Source organism: Taudactylus pleione, unplaced genomic scaffold, assembly GCF_031769625.1.
Source record: "Taudactylus pleione unplaced genomic scaffold, aTauple2 ptg000105l, whole genome shotgun sequence".
Classification (NCBI taxonomy): domain Eukaryota; kingdom Metazoa; phylum Chordata; class Amphibia; order Anura; family Myobatrachidae; genus Taudactylus; species Taudactylus pleione.
This window is the reverse complement of record NW_028284507.1, coordinates 6,423,283-6,441,397: the sequence shown is the minus strand read 5'-3', so window position 1 is coordinate 6,441,397 and position 18,115 is coordinate 6,423,283. Positions and strand designations below refer to the sequence as shown.

The 18,115-nt window shown below is 43.6% G+C and overlaps 1 protein-coding gene across 2 annotated transcripts in view; it reads right to left on the bottom strand.

The window, feature by feature from the left end:
- The window catches only part of ARHGAP25 (Rho GTPase activating protein 25), a 133,709-nt gene that overhangs the window by 28,187 nt on the left and 87,407 nt on the right, over positions 1 to 18,115 (bottom strand). For both annotated transcript variants that reach the window (XM_088470871.1, XM_088470872.1), the window contains exons 3-4: positions 16,056 to 16,143; positions 12,026 to 12,145 (exon numbers count right to left, since the gene is read on the bottom strand). In XM_088470871.1, the coding sequence (XP_088326997.1) occupies positions 12,026 to 12,145; positions 16,056 to 16,143 (208 nt within the window). The remainder of the gene's footprint in view (positions 1 to 12,025; positions 12,146 to 16,055; positions 16,144 to 18,115) is intronic.

Below are 18,115 nucleotides of genomic sequence, written 5' to 3'. Positions count from 1 at the left end.
TGGAATTGGATGAAAACTTCACAGAGGGGTGTCAATTGGTTTGGGATGCCTAAGGAAGTGGATGGGGTCCCGATCGGACCTCACAGCGGGGTGCGCCGGAAGAATTTTGACCCAGGGAGCCTGTTCTTGGCCTTCCACTGGATGGATTTGGACAACATCACATAATAAAACTTGAAGATTTAAACCCGTGCAATGCCGGGTACTTCAGCTAGTATAGTAATACAAAATAGCTAACAAAGACAATAATAACAAATGCTATAAAATAAATAACTGCCCTATTTTAGGGCCTGATTCAGAGATGGACACTAATAATAACTGCTGCAAATCTGTGCAAATTATGCAATGTTGCAGCCACAAGGATTTGTATTGAGACTCCCATCGTCCGCTTTGCAAATCAAAGCAACTGCGTACAAAGACAGACTTCAGATTAAACCTAAGTACACGCAGAATGACGGCGGGAACTGTGATGCCTGAGCCATTTTTACTGCATACGGCATCGCTGCATATGGGATCGCATTTGCATGCTGAGACACTTCCTGTAAACGGTTGGAGTTTTCATTGCCACACCCGAATGTCACCTACAAGCAGTCCGTCTGTCAATCGCTATGTAAATAAATCCTACATGCGAACGACAATGAAAATGAAGTGCAGATTACTGATGAATGCTCAACTGTGTAAACATCTGCATTGCATCCAGCTCGGAATCAGGCCCATAGATGCGACCATCTCCATTGTACTGGAGACAATGGGCCTGATTCAGCAGGGTACGCAATCAGGGGCGCTGAAAGGGGGGGGGAGCGGGTACAGATTACCCGGGCCCGGGCTTCCTGAGGGGCCCGGCGGGGGCCCGGGTCCGGCGCCGCTCCCCCCCTCACAGCAGCCCAGCACACAGCGTGTGCTGAGCTGCAGTTGGAGACTGCTCGTGGCTGCTGAGCAGCAGCCACAGCAGTCTCCTATGCCTGTGCGGGGGAGCGATCACACTGATCGTGCCCCCCCTGGCTTTGCGCCAGGCTGAGGGGGCTCAGAGCGCCCCCCCGCCCCAGCGTGCATTCGCGGCGCTGCAAATCTTTTTTTTTTTTTTCTCGGCAAGGGGGCATGGCCACGCCTCCCATGATTAGGCCACGCCCTCTATTACCGGGGCCCGCCACGGCTCTTGGCGGGCCTGTACACAATTGCAACTGCATAAGCAGATCGGCCGATTGTTCAGAACTACACATGCACCGCACTGCGATTACGCATGCACATAGGGATCCATCGCAGCGTGAGTGAGTGTTTGGGAGTGGTTGGAGAAACGCAGGCGTGTCCATCTGTTTGAATGCCGTTGCATGGACGTGCATAAAATAGCCACTGCATACGCAGCTTGAGGACTCACTGCGTGTGACGAGACTTGCAATTTCTGCGATGGGTCAGACCTGCTGTAATTGTGTGTGATGGGCCGATGTGCTTTGCTGTTACCGATGTATATGCAGGACTGCGATGTATTACTGATGTGAGAAAGCAGTAGTAGTAGCATATTGTCGCAGCTGCATTGGGTGCGATTACGCAGCTGTGATCACAATTGCATTCCATACTGAATCAGGCCCAATATTTATAACGCTAGAACTTTGGTGCAGCAAACAAAGAAAATGTGAATAGATCCGGATACGTCAATGACATGATTAAGACCTGACAGTTTTTAAAAGAACGTGGCGATAATGAACATTTGCTGCCATAAAGGAAACGATGATCTACTAGATGAGATGGCTGATAGAAAAGGATGTGCTATGTTATTGTAAAGAAAAGAAATGGAAAGAATCCTCTGCACAAACAGTCCTTAATTCCAATTATGAAATTCTCAATTTACCCCTTTACTGTGGAGGAAGAGTGAGCTTTGTCCTCGCTCCACATATACACGAAGACAGGCATTGCAAGATTTAAGATATTAAGATGCCTTTAGTGGCTGCTAATCTGTTATTAGTGGGCACAACTTAATAATTACAGTGTATGCTGTGAATCCTTTCGGATAACCTTTTGTACTATCTATGTCTCCGCAGTGCTTTCCGGATTGGTGATTCATGATTTTCTTTTTCTTTACCTCTGCTATTTTTAACAAATGTCAAGCAGTTTGTCAATGACCTAAGAAGACGTAATGCAGCTGACGCACAAAGTGATACTGTTAAGGGCGATCAAGAACAATGTCAGTTAGAACATTACGGGGACAGTACTTTGCATTACTCAAAATTGTTGGTTCAAAAATATAGGTTAAAAAAAAAATACAATAAGAATAATTTAGGGATACCTCCTGGAGGGGAAGTTTCTAGGTGATCTGGACATTTATCCCAAATTGCAGGGGTGAAGGTGGGTGGATGACATTAGCGAAAAACGGCATGCCAGCTATGGCACAGTCACGCCCTCAGTGTGCCACAGCCACATCCCTCGTCCCGCTTCTGACTACCAATATGTTGGGAAGCACTATGGAGGTTTATAAAGGACAAGGTCAGAAGATAAGAGAACATTTGTGACAGGGGAAGAGTTGAAGAGTGCACATGCTTGCCCCACATGTGTTCCCCCACCATTCTCCCATTGTCACATATAGGAAGAGCACAAGCGCTACTCATGCACAAAGGACCCACTATATACAGAAATACAGTAAACTGTGCATGGTGGAAGCTATTGTAAGCATATGTGTATATCCAAGCTTATGTGATTAAACGGGCCACATAACTGGGTGAACTTTGCTTCACCCTGATATCACCCTGGGAGGGGAAACGATGATGCATCTGGGCTCTCACATACCTCTGGTTCCTGAACACCAGGAAGAGGATCACAAAGTCATTACAAGTACAACAAGTCATCTATGTAGAAGAAGAAATGATGCCCTGATTGTGCCCATTAAGAGGTAGCCAATATAACCAAAATACCGGACATCTAATCTACTCCAGTGGTAGCTAAACTTTCCAAAGGAACCATAAGAAAGACACAAAAGCAGAGCTAGTGGGTCAGTTGTCATTGTCAGTACGAAAGTCAGAGCAACTTCCCAAACAAAGGTGAGAGACAAGAAGCACCCACCCACATTCATGCATTGGTGGCCAAAGCTCTATCTAGACTGGGGGAGTTCTTTGAAGAAAAACTTCATCTGGTTCCCAGCTAGTGTTGCCCAATATACTGTATAGCACAACTTATTATACAAAGGATTACATGAGAAAATGGGACACTTAGCAGTCGATAGGACTGGGAACTTTGTCAGACGCAGATGTGATTGGTCACATATGCAGCGTGACCTAGGACACTACATAATATAAGTCACTGATGAAGGTGTTTGAAAGATAAATCTCCAAAGTAGCTTTCCTGAGCACCTTTAACTAATATGACCACATTTTACCCCTCTAAGATGGTTTCAATTTACTTTCTTTATCTGGAGAAAATCAAAGGATTCTATCCTAAACAACAACAAAAGACTACAGCACCAGTTTATCTCGATGAACCCCTTTTAATGTCTGATTCTCAAATTCTATAAGGGGTGTGCTACCTACTGCCAATTAACGGAACTAGATAAGAGAAAAAGAAAGAAGGGCAGTATCAGGTTGCGGCCAGCTTCCCCTGATCTCCCGTGGGGTCAGACGTTGGGTACGGCAGAGGGTAACGCGCTGAGCATTATACTTAGTGCCATGTGAAATGCCTTGGACTGCTCCGTGCCTGGTTTCTGTGGTTGCCGTCATGAATGTGGCCATGACAGTTTGAATCACGTGACTACTCCATACCCAATGGTAGCATGACGGTGGTCAGCTGATGCTGTCCACCAATGATCTGCTACTGCAGGGGATAAAGCCAGACTGCGGACCACAGGAAGTTGCCTGAGCAATGTTGTCGTTTTGCAGTGTTTGCTGATGCTACTTCGTTCCAGGTCTGTCCTTGCGTTACTCCTGTGATTACGAGTTCCGACTCTTGTGCTCCAGTGTGTTCAGAATATCTCCCCAGTGCTTGCAGCAATTATCAAAGCATTGTGCTACAGTGAGTTCAGAATATCTCTCCAGTACTTGCAGTACTGCTGTCACTACAGCATCCAGCCACAGTACCACCGTCACTACAGGGTCCAACCTCAGTTCTGCTGTCAGTACAGCGTCCAGCTTCAGTTCTACTATCACTATAGCGCCCAGCTTCAGTACCACTGTCACCACAGCGTTCAGTCTCTGTACCGCTGTCACTACAGCATCCAGCCTCAGTACTGCTGTCACCACAGAAGTCAGACTCAGTACCGTTGTCACTACAGAGTCCAGCCACAATATCACTGTCACTACAGTATCCAATCATCAGTGCCATTGTGCTTCCTAGATCCTCCAGTGAATATTTTGGAAGCTATACAAGGGTATAGCATAATCCTTGTAAGAAGTATCCTCTAGGGCCATGGTAGCAAGGCTCTCTATTCCCGTGAGTACCAGTTACCTGACCAAAGAACCGCAACCTGCCAGCTGGGTGCAGCTAAACCCATATCCCACTTGGAGGGGTCATTGGAGAACACCTCCCGGCTGGTTAGACTCTGCACCTTTGGTCAATTCTTGTCAACGACTGGTACTCGTGGATGAGGAGACCTTGTGTACAGGCCCCACGTTTCAGACTTCCTCTAGCCCTGTGTTTACTTTGCAGATTAATTAAATAGGTGCCAGTTATATTAGTTCTTATATAGATGTCAGCTATAAGAACACAATGTTAAAGATCTGAAATATAGAATTGCTGTGGGGAAGCTCTCTTATTGATGGTAATACACAGAGATTCTCCTCCCTATGAAGCAATCTTATTGAGCCAATGTTGCACTAAATTGTTACTACATATTGTTGCTTATTAGCAGATACATGAATCTGTCTATAAATATCCTGATCGAAATAACAAGAAAATCAAAGGACGCCTTGTATGTAGCTTAGCTGTTGTGACCATTTTACCCGGTATGTTCAGGTTTATGCCAACACAAACAAGTCAGTAAGAACTGCTGCAGACATAAATATTCCTATGCATTTTTGGCATTCCCTACAAAATACATTGTAAATTGGTAAGCGAATTTGAGAACAAATTCTTTTTAGCAAAGACACTGCTTTATTCCAAATTCTCAAACTGCTTCCCACCACTTATGATGGAACGGACAAGTACAGCATTTTAATTGCAACCTTTTGTCCATGCTTCGTACAGCACAGTCAAAGTCAGACAGAAAACAACACCTTGCAAAAGTAGTCCAAACATTCAACTGCACTCAGGGCAAAGCACTCTTTTCCTACTGCAATTTGGAAGGTCCCCCATACTAACCATAACAGTAGGTTAGGCATGCCCGGCCGCAACCGATAAATATGACACATACAAAGAGTATGTAAATCTCTTTGATTCACTCATGACACTTTGGGTTAAGAATCCAACTGTACCTCTGATCATTGACTACAATAAGTTGCTAGTTATTTGTCTGAACTGGACCTTACCATGTCATTTTAAGGTGGACAGTTAGACAGTATATTTAAATGTAAAATACAATAACACATAGGGGCAGCTATACGAAGTCTTGGGGAGTGATAAAGTGGAGAGACATAAAGTACCGACCAATTAGCTCCTGAAATTTTTCAAACACAATGGCAGCAAGATGGCATTTAAGAGCTGATTGGTTGGTACTTTGTCTCTCTTCATTTTATTACTCCCCAAAGCTTAGTACATCTCCACCACAGACTTTATGTTTGTTCTTTACGTAATACTAATGTACTATAACTTATTCTTCCTTTTACAAAATCTCTATATGGTGGGGACTTCTATGGCTTCCAGTTCAAGGCAGAATCTTACAAATGTAATGCCATGTATCCACAAGCCGATAAAATGAACGATAACGATATCATTATCGTTCAATCGTTCATTATATCGGCCAGTGCATATGCCATCAACGACCAGAGATGCGCGCTCCCGCTAGTCATTGACGACGTCGCTCATCGCCCGTACTTGCAGGGCAACCTGATGATATTGTCAGGTTCTGCAAGTATGGGGATGAGGGAGAGTGACGTCACTGAACGATATCGTGATTGATACCGTTCAGTGTGGGTGTTCAATGTCGTTAATGACATTGAGCACACCACTGCCGGGGACACACTACACGGTATCGCTCGTGTAGTGGATATTCGCCTAAATAAACACATTTGTAAGAGTCTGCCATGCACTTTTTTTTTGTTTGATTTTATGGAGTGTTTTATGAGCTGTTCTGGTTATGCTGATGTTAGGGTGGGTGGTTATGCCGACTTGATAGATTAATCCTGGCTTAGAATTAATAGGAGCTCCACATATTTATTTCAGTGTTTATTATTATTATCATTTATTTCTATGGTGCCACAAGTTTTCCGCAGTGCCTTACAAAGTACATAAACAAATAGGCGACCAGTGACTTACAGTACAATACAATACAATATTAAGTTTCATATCGCCACCTGAAACTTAATATTTCTAAAACAGAATTAATTATATTTCCACCAGCCAATAACAGTTACCAACCTGATCTCTCAATCGCTGTTGATAACTCGACAATCCACCCTGCCCCACAAGCTCGCTGCCTAGGTGTCATACTTGACTCTGAACTGTCCTTTGTTTCCCACATTCAATCTGTCTCAAAATCATGTTACAAACAAGTAAAAAACATATCGAAAATTCGACCATATCTCACACAAGACACTGCTAAAACTCTAATCCAAGCACTCATTATTTCCCGCATTGACTATTGCAATAGTCTCCTTACTGGCCTTCCCAAAAACAGGCTATCACCATTACAATCCATTATGAATGCAGCTGCGAGGCTTATCTTCCTTGCCAAATGTTCATCGTCTGCTGCACCACTCTGTCAGTCCCTCCATTGGCTGCCGGTTTTCTACCATATTCAATATAAAATACTTTTATTTACACATAAGGCTATTAACCAAACCACACCAACATACATCTCTTCACTTATCTCAAAATATCTCCCAACCCGACCTCTCCGCTCAGCACAAGATATGCGTCTCTCATCCCCACGCATAACTTGCTCCCACTCACGGTTACATGACTTTCTTCGGGCTGCACCCACGCTATGGAATGCCTTACCACGCACAATAAGACTTTCCTCTAGTCTCCAATCCTTCAAGCGTTCCCTGAAAACTCACCTCTTCAGGCAAGCTTATCAGATTCCAGAACCACCCACATAACCTTCATAGCTTTCATATCTAATTACATCCCCTTTCACAGTCCACACATAACCTCAAACATTGTCTTTCTTTAACATCCTCCTGATATTTGGCCTACATTCCTGTGTGACTGAATCATGCAGTCCACCAAGAAACTCTCCATGCTGGCTGGACCAAACTTGCAATATATAGCCCCTATCCTTGTGTATCAATGCCTATTTCCTAATAGATTGTAAGCTTACGAGCAGGGCCTTCCTACCTATATATCTGTGTGTTACTACCCAGTTTTGTTCTATTTATGTTTCCAATTGAAAAGCGCAACGGAATATGCTGCGCTATATAAGAAACTGTTAATAAATAACAAATAAATAAATACAATACAATGCAGTATAAGGACATGGATAATATACATTGCTACATTAGCAACCATAACACCCACATAAGCATCAGAGCATAAACAACCAAGTGTTAGGTGCCCTAGTGGGGAATAAGAAGTAGATGAAAGTAAAGCAGGGAGAAGGACAAGAGGGTAGAGGGCCCTGCTCATAAGCGCTTACATTCTGAAAGGGAGTGGCAGACAAACAGGTGTGACACAGATGGGGCACTATGGCTCGCGGACTGGCATCCAATCAGGAGCGGCCACGTGGCCGCTTCTAATTGGCTGTTGTTCCTCACGGCCGGCAACCAATCAATAGCGGCCACGTGGCCGCTCCTAATTGGCTGTCGGTCAGCGTGGCCGGCGCACTATTCTAATGTGCCTCTGGGGATCCTGAATGGAAGGGTGCACACCACTGCGGCGAAGCGAGTCCTGAGAGAGCGGGGCTATGTGCAGAAATGCCGGTGAGGTGGCTGTGTGTATGCCGATGATGAAGGGGCTGTGTGTACTGTGTAAGCTGTAAGCAGATGGTGTAGGGGCTGTATCTTCTAAAATATCCTCTGGCCCAGTCCATATAAAAAAAATATCATCAATAAAATGTATCCATACCGATAAAAATTGCTTAAAAGGATTGTCATTCCATACATAAAGATCCTCCCACCATCCCATAAAAAGGTTCGCATATGATGGGGCAAATTTGCTACCCATCGCAGTGCCTTTATTTTGTATATAGTACTGGCCTTGAAACCAGAAAAAAATATTATGCAAGAGGAAATGGATGGAGTCTTTCAGAAAAGCTAATCTCATATTATCATACCCTTCTTCATATTTATTAAAAGTGTGTTCAATTGCATCTATACCTAATTTATGTTCAATAATAGTATATAAAGAGGATACGTCAGCGGTAACTAAAATAAAGTCTTCCTTCATTTCTATATTTCTTAATTTTTTGATAACGTCTATACTGTCTTTGACATATGATTTAAGCTTAATAACTTCAGGTTGTAAGAAATGGTCCACAAAATGTGATAAGTTTGAAGACACTGAGTCGGTACTGGCAATAATCGGTCGACCAGGTGGGTTGGTCAAATTCTTATGAATTTTGGGTAACACATAAATCACAGGCAAACTGGTTTGATCCCTAATGATATATTTCCTTTCATTTTCTGTGACAGTCCCATTATTCTCATATTATGATAAAGAAATACTTAGGGGTAAATTTACTAATATGGGATTTCAATTAAGAAGTGATGGTGACCATAGCAACCAATCAGATTGCAGGTATTATCTTATATAAGGTGCTAGATAAATGAGAAGTCGAATCTGATTGGTTGCTATGGGCAACATCACTTCTTAAATAGAACTCCCATCTTAGTAAACTTACCCCTTTGTATAATAATAATAATAATAATAATAATAATATGTTTAGGTCACTGGGGCTCAATGTCTTTAGTCTATGGATCCATCTAATTTCATCTTTTGATAGGAGTTTCTGCATACCAAATTTGGCTCTTCTTGTAAGTCAGTTCCCAATGAAGTTGATATTACTGTATCTATTTGACTGTTGTAAAAAAAAACAATTATTCAACCAGGTTCTGTGTGTTCATTCTGATTTATGCTGTTCATGTGTTCTAGTAGTCTTGGTTTTTAGTGGTCAACAACGCTAGCCAAGAAGTACTAAGGTAGAACCTTGAACCAACACTCTTAAATTCAACTTAGTAACAGTAAGTAGTAAAAGCACACCAGTACACAAGAATATCTGGGTTAGGCTTAAATTTTTTTTGTATCTACAATTAGAACCAGATCAGATGTTCACTGTGCTGTTATTAAATGATTTAATAAAAGCACCGATTTGAACTGACAGAGAATATACTATTGCAGTAAGCAGCTACAATGACCTGAAATATAACTGCCTTATTTTTTATTAAAAAAAGAATATCACATGTGCATATTCCTTAATGTTAAACAAAACAAGGGGTAAAGTTTTTTGAATCCGCACAGGAATAAATAGAAAATGAATTTGTTATTATACCCAGCCTATTATCAATATATTTATTGTCCTATCATAGACCTTGTATTAAATTACCTTGTGGCTGGTGGTGCACCACGGGAAAAAGGTCAATATATAGTTATATTGTGTGTAGAATCAAAGAATGATTCTAAAGCAGAAGATTTCCCTTTTAGGTGCACTCATTATCTGACGAAAATTTGTCTAAAATTTAACTTTTAATAATTAAATGAGTAAATTAACAATAAATGGACTCCATAATACACACAGGCTCTGATGTGAACAAACTTTGTAGTGAAACGCGTGTCATCAGAACGAGCCGCCTCACCGGACCTCCGTATGTTGTACAGGTTACCGGCAAATTGGACGGTTCGCGTGCTGCGGCAAGGGACCGAGCTCCCGCACACCTCCCCCATGACACAGCCCTGCTAACAGATACCTCAGCCGGCGCTCTCATCCTGCTTTCACCGGTCAATCCGCCCTGCACTGTGTACTCACAACACGGGGTTGCCGGTGTTTGCAGGGAAAGTAGAAACCGGCTTCTATTCTCTCCACTGTTTTCTCATTCTGCACCCAGGGGGTCCCTCTTGTCTGTTCAATACCAATGGTAAACAGATAGGGGGTGAGAGGTCTTCCTCCAATAGGGCAGAGCCATCTGTTACATATTGATATTTCCTTGTCTTCTACACGAGCTTATCATATTTAATTGTGTACACAATTGCACAACTTTATAATAGAGGTTATATATGTGTTTTATCACTACCCAATAATTTTCACATTTATGATAGGGGAATCCTTTTATTGACACTTTATAAACCTTGTGAATGCATTAACTGTGTACTATATATAAGATATGATATAGTAATATAAGAGGCTATTTTAGGAATAGGGTTTTGTTATCAGTATATGACTGAGGATGTTGTACATTTTCATTGTTCATTTGTGCACTGAATTTTGAAGAGAATTGGTGGAGGAGGCACCAAGGTTTAAATTACCTAATCAGGGTTTAATTATAAGGCTACATGGGGCAATTTAAATAGATGTGATATTATGCAGCAAAATAACCTTTCCCTAATGTATTTATGAGATTGAGACAGAAAGTAACATTATATCTTGTCTTGGCTACAGGAGAATTATGAGTCCAATAATTAGGGTAATGGTTATTCAAATTCACTTTTTTTGTTCTAAATAAACCTTGAATGTATACATTACAATCTAGATATATGAAAGTATTTTGCCTAAACTGACAGGTTTATATAATACAGAGTTTTTTATTGAATATAGAGGACAACATTATTAGTTTGTCCCTATTCAGATTAACACCGCAACAACATGCTTATAAGCTGGCTGTGCGAGTATTTTTATGTTTAAGGAATTTTGTATGTTCTTTTTTTGTGTGTATTATGGAGTCCATTTATTGTTAATTTACTCATTTAATTATTAAAAGTTAAGTTTTAGACAAATTTTCATCACATAATGAGTGCAACTAAAAGGGAAATCTTCTGCTTTAGAATCATTCTTTGATTCTACACACAATATAACTATTCCTTAATGTTGCAGGGCAAGGACTCCGATATTATTTACCATTGAATTATTGTCAAAATAGATTAACTTGGATGATTATTGAGGTTGTTATCACAGTAGCCTCGTTACATTGTGAAATAAGATTATTTGCTAAGGTCAGATCTGTAGATCTTTCAGCGCCAGTTCCCTGTGATTCTTTGTTCTCTTATTGTACCAGCCACCTGCGACAAATATAATAAAAAATTTTACCCAACCCCTGCAATCTGAATTTATATTGCATACTGTATATGCAACATATACAGCATACTGAATGTATATTGGTGTAGCGGTGTTTAAAGTCACAATTTTGTAGTTTATTTAAACTTGTGCATTGTGCACCTCCTACCGTAAAGTAATAAGGATATTCCAAAGCACCTTGGAGTTCCCCCTGATAATAGCACTTGGCTTACAGACTTGGTTTTATTTGTTTCCGTCATGGAATTTCTCAATGAATTGTAACAGTCTTATAATTTACAAAAGAAAAGTGTTTTTTTTTTTTTTTTTGGTGCACTGCAAACAAATATAATTTTGGAGGGCGCTTAGCCCTGCCCTGCTTTCCATCACTCCGTGTAGCCTCGATCCCTTGCCTGATTGGGCAGACATGGTCACTTGTTCCACAGTAGGGATACCCATTGATGGTTCAAACCATTAAAGGTTTCTTGCCATTGATGGAAAGTACCGATGGCAGCACTGATGGAGACCATCGATGGTAAACCCTTTTCATGGAAATCCCTGGTCAAAAGTCTCCAGGGTGATTTATTTGCTGTTCAAACACTACAAACAAGACATACTGTATTTCTAAGTGGATTTTTTTAGCGCTTCTACATAAGGAAATTTTACATAGTTATTTAAAAGATTAAAAATCAGACCTCTTCCTCCCCAATACTAATTGCTCATGTCAGAGAAGCTTTACCCAAGAATAGTTACCTCCTGATGGGAAACCTGCTGCTTTCTTGATTACTTTCACCCATTCCTCCATCTCAGACGGTGAATTTGCCATAAGGATGTAGCCATCCGATATGGATTTGTTCGGCTCTATGCTGGATCCTGACAATATAGTGAAAAAGAGCAATTGAAGGTTAATCAGAAAAGTAGATGTAGGTGTACGCATAATTGCCTGGGTGTTGCAGGCAACCACAAGATTTCAGCAATTTAAAAGGCAAATCCAGGTATTATTGCCACCATAAATCTAAAGCAGAGGCGTCTTAAGAGAGGAGGGGGCCCCTCCTCTCTCCCCGGCCAGCCACTGGAGCATTAGTAGACTCCGGGCACTAGAGTGTGCCAGGTGTCTACTGCGCATGTGCAGAACACCGGAAAAATGGCCGCCGTGGCCATTTTCCAGTGTTTTAATTAGACAGTGCTCGCCATGATAGGAGTGCTATATAAGTGGTCCTGCCCAGTGTATTATCACAACTTTCCCGTGAGCCAAGGTTCAAAATCGTATTACTCACTAGCTGTATGAGCTATCCGATACGCAGGGGCATATCTATAATGGGTGCAGTGTGTGCGGGGCACACAGTCCCCTGGGTCTATTATTTTAAACTTATCTTTTTTACACATTATTACCCCCGTACCCACAGCCCAGGGGTGCGGGGAAGAGCCCCAGGCTTCAGTCCAAGACTGGGATTTTGGGAGAGGGGGACCCCTTTTTTGGGGGGTCTCCACCTCCCCTGAGATCCACAGCTTGGGGTGCGAATGCTTTGGTGATGGAGACCCGGTAATAGGGTCTCCTGGCTGTGGCATTACAACCCGGTCAGCTTGGGTCCGGTGCTGGTATTAAATATAGGGGTACCCCTACGCAATTCCCCCCCCCTATATTTAAAACCAGCACTGGCCCTGCAGCCAGGTGCTGGTTCCTACATTACGGAGAAACCCTACTTGTTTTGTTCCCCATAATTTTTGGAACTAGGGCCCTCATTCAGAGCCGTACGCTCTGAGCAGAGCGCACGCTCTGCATGAGGGCCGGGCTCCATTTTCATGGAGCGTCCTCCTGGACGCTCGTATAGCTGTGGGTCACCACCCACAGGCTATACGAGCGTGCATTTTGATGGCCGCGATGGTCGTGACCATCGTAATTGCGAGCCGGAGCCTGCGGTTGAGGTTTTCAACCGCAAGCTCCGGAGTGATTTTGGCTCTATCAGAGCCAAAATCACTCCCACTGACATCACTAGTGATGTCAGTGGGCCGGCTTCTGACGGGAGGCGTTCCCGTGGGAACGCCCCCGTCAGGGAGGCACGCCCCCGGCACGCCCACCAAAGGGGGCGTGCTGTCAATCAACATTGACAGCACGCCCCCTTTGATCGGACACAACGAGCGAAGGAAAGTCCTTCGCTCGTCGCGTCTGGCGCATGCGCACGACGGAGCTCCCTCCGTCGTGCGCATGCTCAGTGCAGACCAATCACCCACTTGCGAGCGGACAGCCGCTCGCGAGTGGGTCTGAATCAGGCCCTAGGTCTGGCTGACCAGTCCTGGACTGTTTATGTAATTTTGGGGGGGACCCTACATAATTTTTTTTTAATATAAACACTTTACATTAAGTACACATGCAGAAACATACACAAATCACAGTGATCTGTGTATGTTTCTGGCAAACTCGCAGCTCAGGAGGTGGAGTGTTTGAAATTTCAATTTCTCTGCGGGTTTGCTCCAATCTCACCTGAGATTGTAATCTCGAATTTTAGTAAATTTGCAAACTGCATCTTTTTCATGAAAAGTACTTCCGAGTTTGCCCGATGGTGAGTTGATTCGAGTTTGCGATCTCACCCGAGTTTTACGAGTGAAATTAAAGAACTCTGGAGCTCATTCAGAGTCGGTCGTGAGCGCTGAGCACTCACAACCGACTCGATGTTGACCCACAGCGCATGCGCACGACGGAGCCGGCTCCGTCGTGCGCATGCGTGAGACCCTGCTAACGACGGGCGCTCCATCGTTAGGGGTCTCGTAGCAGACGGGGCGAGCTGTCGATGTTGAGTGACAGCTTGCCCCATTTGCTGGGCGGACCGGGAGCGTGTCCGGCCAAACGGAGGCGTTCCAGTCAGCAATGATCTCAGTGGGGAACTTCTTGCTCGAACAGAGCAAGAAGCTCCCTGGGGGTACGAGTGCCCAGACCCTACCCTAGGGTCTGGTCGTAAGCACCGATGGTCTTGACCATCGCGACCATCACCCATGTCGGTTGTTAGAGCTGAGGGTGTTAACCCACAGCTTAACGATTGACAAGGAGGCGGCCGTTCAAGATGCAAGCGGCTGCCCTGATTCAGAGCGACCGCTTGCATCTAACAACCGCCTCTAAATGAGACCCTCTCTCCCAAGCTCACCTGAGTTTGCCTTTAGTATATTTGTGAGATGAAAAACATGCTTAAACTCACCCGAGATTGTCATCTCAACCAAACTCGAATCTTAGTAAATTTACCCCTTATACTCATGTGACTGACAAGCAATTATCAGTATTCACTTATCTGTAACAAGTAGATAAAATAGTTATAGCTTCAAAATAGTCCTTTTACATCTGCACATTGAACCCATGTTGTTCAATAAAATGAATGCATTAACCCAAAACATTGCAATTTTAGGCATTACAGTGTATGGGGGAAATCTAATAGCATGTGAGATACAGTTATTGGCATGATTCTGCCCATTTTTATTTTTTTAAAGCGACAATGATTTAAAAGATAAACCCAAACCTGGTTTTGCCTTTTAAATAATTGCCGCTTTAAAAGAACTGTCAGACTTGCTGGAATTGCGTTGACGTCTGATTTTCACAGGCTATTACATTTCCCTATATGCAATAAAGTCTGGCTTTAATTAACTATCCTTTCAGTTAATTATGTGCTTCTGGATTTTATACTCCTGTAATAGAGCACAATAATATTTTGTGGGAGGCAGGATGGATCAAAGTTAAAAATGTTGGAAAAAATACTCTGAAAACTGCAGTTTTCGGAGGTTTGCCACAATATATATGGCTCACCATAAGTTTTATAAAGGGTCCACAGCAGATATCACATATATCCACTACGGACCTGCGGCACAGCAGTCCCCATAGAATTCTATGTGCTAAACTTTCCAGAGCTCCTGCACAATAGGCAATGCCAGCTATAAACAACATTACCTATAGAAGCCTATGTGCTTCTTTATGCAAAAATCACCAGAGAGGGATCCAAAAGACCCCTCTCCGCCCCCCCCCCCAATGATTGCGCAGACTGATGACCGCGCATGCATAATAGGACTCCCAGGTCATAAACTCAGACGTCTTCTCAGCTCTTGGTAAACAGGTCCATTTACATTTCCAGATGCGCTGCAAGAGCTGCTGGCAGACGTAGGGTTACTGCTATAATTATTTATCCAAGTACAAAATGTGACCTTTACTGATCATCCAAATCTATAATTACCTCATAAAGAAAGACAGAATGTTGCCCAATAGCAGCCTTATTACTCTAATGCAGCCTGCCTAGGCAAAGCATGCTCTGCCTGACAGCCCTGCCAATAATTTGCCCTTTTAGTAATCTCTTTTCTTTGCTTATCCCAAGAAAATTATCATAAAAAATAAAGAGACGGAAGTATTCTGTTTGGGCTTTAAATTCCCAGGAGATGAATTAAAAGTCATATAAAACTCATAGGGCGGGATGTACTAAGCATGGCATTGTGGATGCAATATATCCCGCCACTTATATGGTACATACCGGCATTAATAACACCGGTATGTACCTAGAAATGCTATTACAATCATAAAGGATGGCTCTTCTGAAAAGAGCTGTACTTTGGGAAGGGAGAACTTTGGGGATTATGACCCAGAAGTCCCTCTGTGCATGCTGTGTCGTATGATGTGCTTGCCGTGGGGGATGCTGGTAGGTATCCGACTGAGGTAAAAGTGGACAAACCACAAAAGTGGACAAACCCGTTGAGAAAATCACATGTTTAAGGTTAAAGTGGGTTTTAGTACTACAGCTTTACTACAACTTACCCGGAATAATCTCGAAGATATATTTTCCCACATCGTCAGGGCTACACGAGACCTCGCTGACTGTGCTTCTAGGTAAGAACAGGGAGCCCTAAAGTAAGCAAAATAGAACAGGACAAGTTGAGAATGTGGTACGCGTATATATTTTGAAAAACAAACTAAGGATAAGATGCTATTCAGCAAGTAGACAGGGGGCGGGATGCATGACACATCGCATTTTGTATGCATTCCGCCTCCATTGCATGGACGCAGGTGTAAATAACGCCGGTATGCATGAATAAAATCTCAAAGGACAGCTCTCCCGTATAAGAGCTGTCCTTTGCGATAGAAGGACTTCCAGGTTTATGATCCAGAAGTCCTTCTGCGTATGTGTTGAGTGAGGCACGTGCCAGAGAGGGTGGCTGGGATTCCTCTCACAGCACTTTGCGAATAGAAGCCCTTAGGCTTCTATGGGGCAATGCCTTCTAAAGATGGCGTTGCCCACCGCATCCAAGCCCCAGAAAGTATTGCATATGCGGTAAGTGGCCAGACCTCTCATTGATGCATCCCGCCCCGTGTCTTATGTGACACCAAATGTGGCATATGACACCAAAGGGTCTATGTACTAAGCCTAGGAGAGAGATAAAGTGGATGGAAATAAAGTACCAACCAATCAGCTCCTAACTTTAATTTTACAAACAGCCTGTGAAGTGACAGTTAGGAGCTGCTTGGTTGGTACTTTATCTCTTTCCACTTTATCTCTTTCCAAGGGTTAACACATACACCCCTAAGACACTTAAGGTGCCCATACATCTGACAGGTTTTTCCACGATCCTGCGACGCGATCGGAAATGCCGATCTGCTGGGAGGAAACGCCGGCCAGAATCGATGTTCAGCGATCCGTCACAGGATCGCTGAAATATTACATGTTAAATGTCCACTATATGACGATCACGATAATTTTTTGATCGCGATCCTCAAATCGGGAAAATCCAACATGTTGGATTTCTACGATCCCAGAGACACTACTCTCTTACATCTCAAACCGAATCTTGAAATACACTCCATCACGACTTCTGCTATCTGGCTCTGAATACTCAGAATAAGTACACAAGCACCTGATATTACTGGTATGCACCCAAATGTATGCTTACATATTGTATTACTAGGAGCAACTATATAATATGTGCCCACAGCTCATAAAGGAGGTCGTAGGGAATAATAAGTTTTGTTATACACAGTGATCGCGCTGAGTGACAAAATACAGTATATTGGTCCCAGGGACCCTCCACAAAAAAATGGGGTCCTACCTGACCATTTCTGGGTCCCATCATAATTTATGCTTTAGAGCTCCCCATATGCCGCTCAGACCTCCCACATGCCACCACACATACCCCTAGAATGCCCATCTGATACCTCCAACAGCATCAGACTTCCCTACAGGCCCTTAGATGCATTGTTCATATACACCAAGCCCCGGGATGCGATGCATTCCAGGGCTTGGATCGTACTTGCCTACTCTCCAGGGACTTCCAGGAGCCTCCAGAAAATCAGGTGCCACTCCCGACCCCCCACAAGAGTAGGCAAGTCCCTCGAAATGGCTGCCGACCCCCCGTGTCCCCCCAAGCCCCCCCCCATGCTTGCATGTGAAAGTGGGTGGTCTGGTGGTGCGATGATGCAATTCATGCTGAACGGCGTCATTGTAGCCCCGCTCCCTGCTTTATAATGCCCGTAATATCTGCATTATAAAGCGGGGGGGCCGTGAGATTGCGCCTGCACGCCCCTCGCATCACCCACTTCAGCTGCCCCCACACCTCCTGATGGACCGACCTCGCAGCCCTTTCCCGGAGGGGGCTGCCAGAATGTCGGTAAGTATGGATTGGATGCGGTGGGTAACGCCATCTCCTGAAGGGCATCTCCTCATGGCAGAGAGCCTTACAGAAAGGGCCACTTCACTGCGTGCAAAGGAGCGCATACGAAAAAGGGGTGTGACCACTCAGAAATGGGGGCGTGTCCTTGAGATGCACCTGCTTTTCATCAGTGTAGGGGGCGGGCCCAGCACTCACAGAGATGCTGGGCTGCCC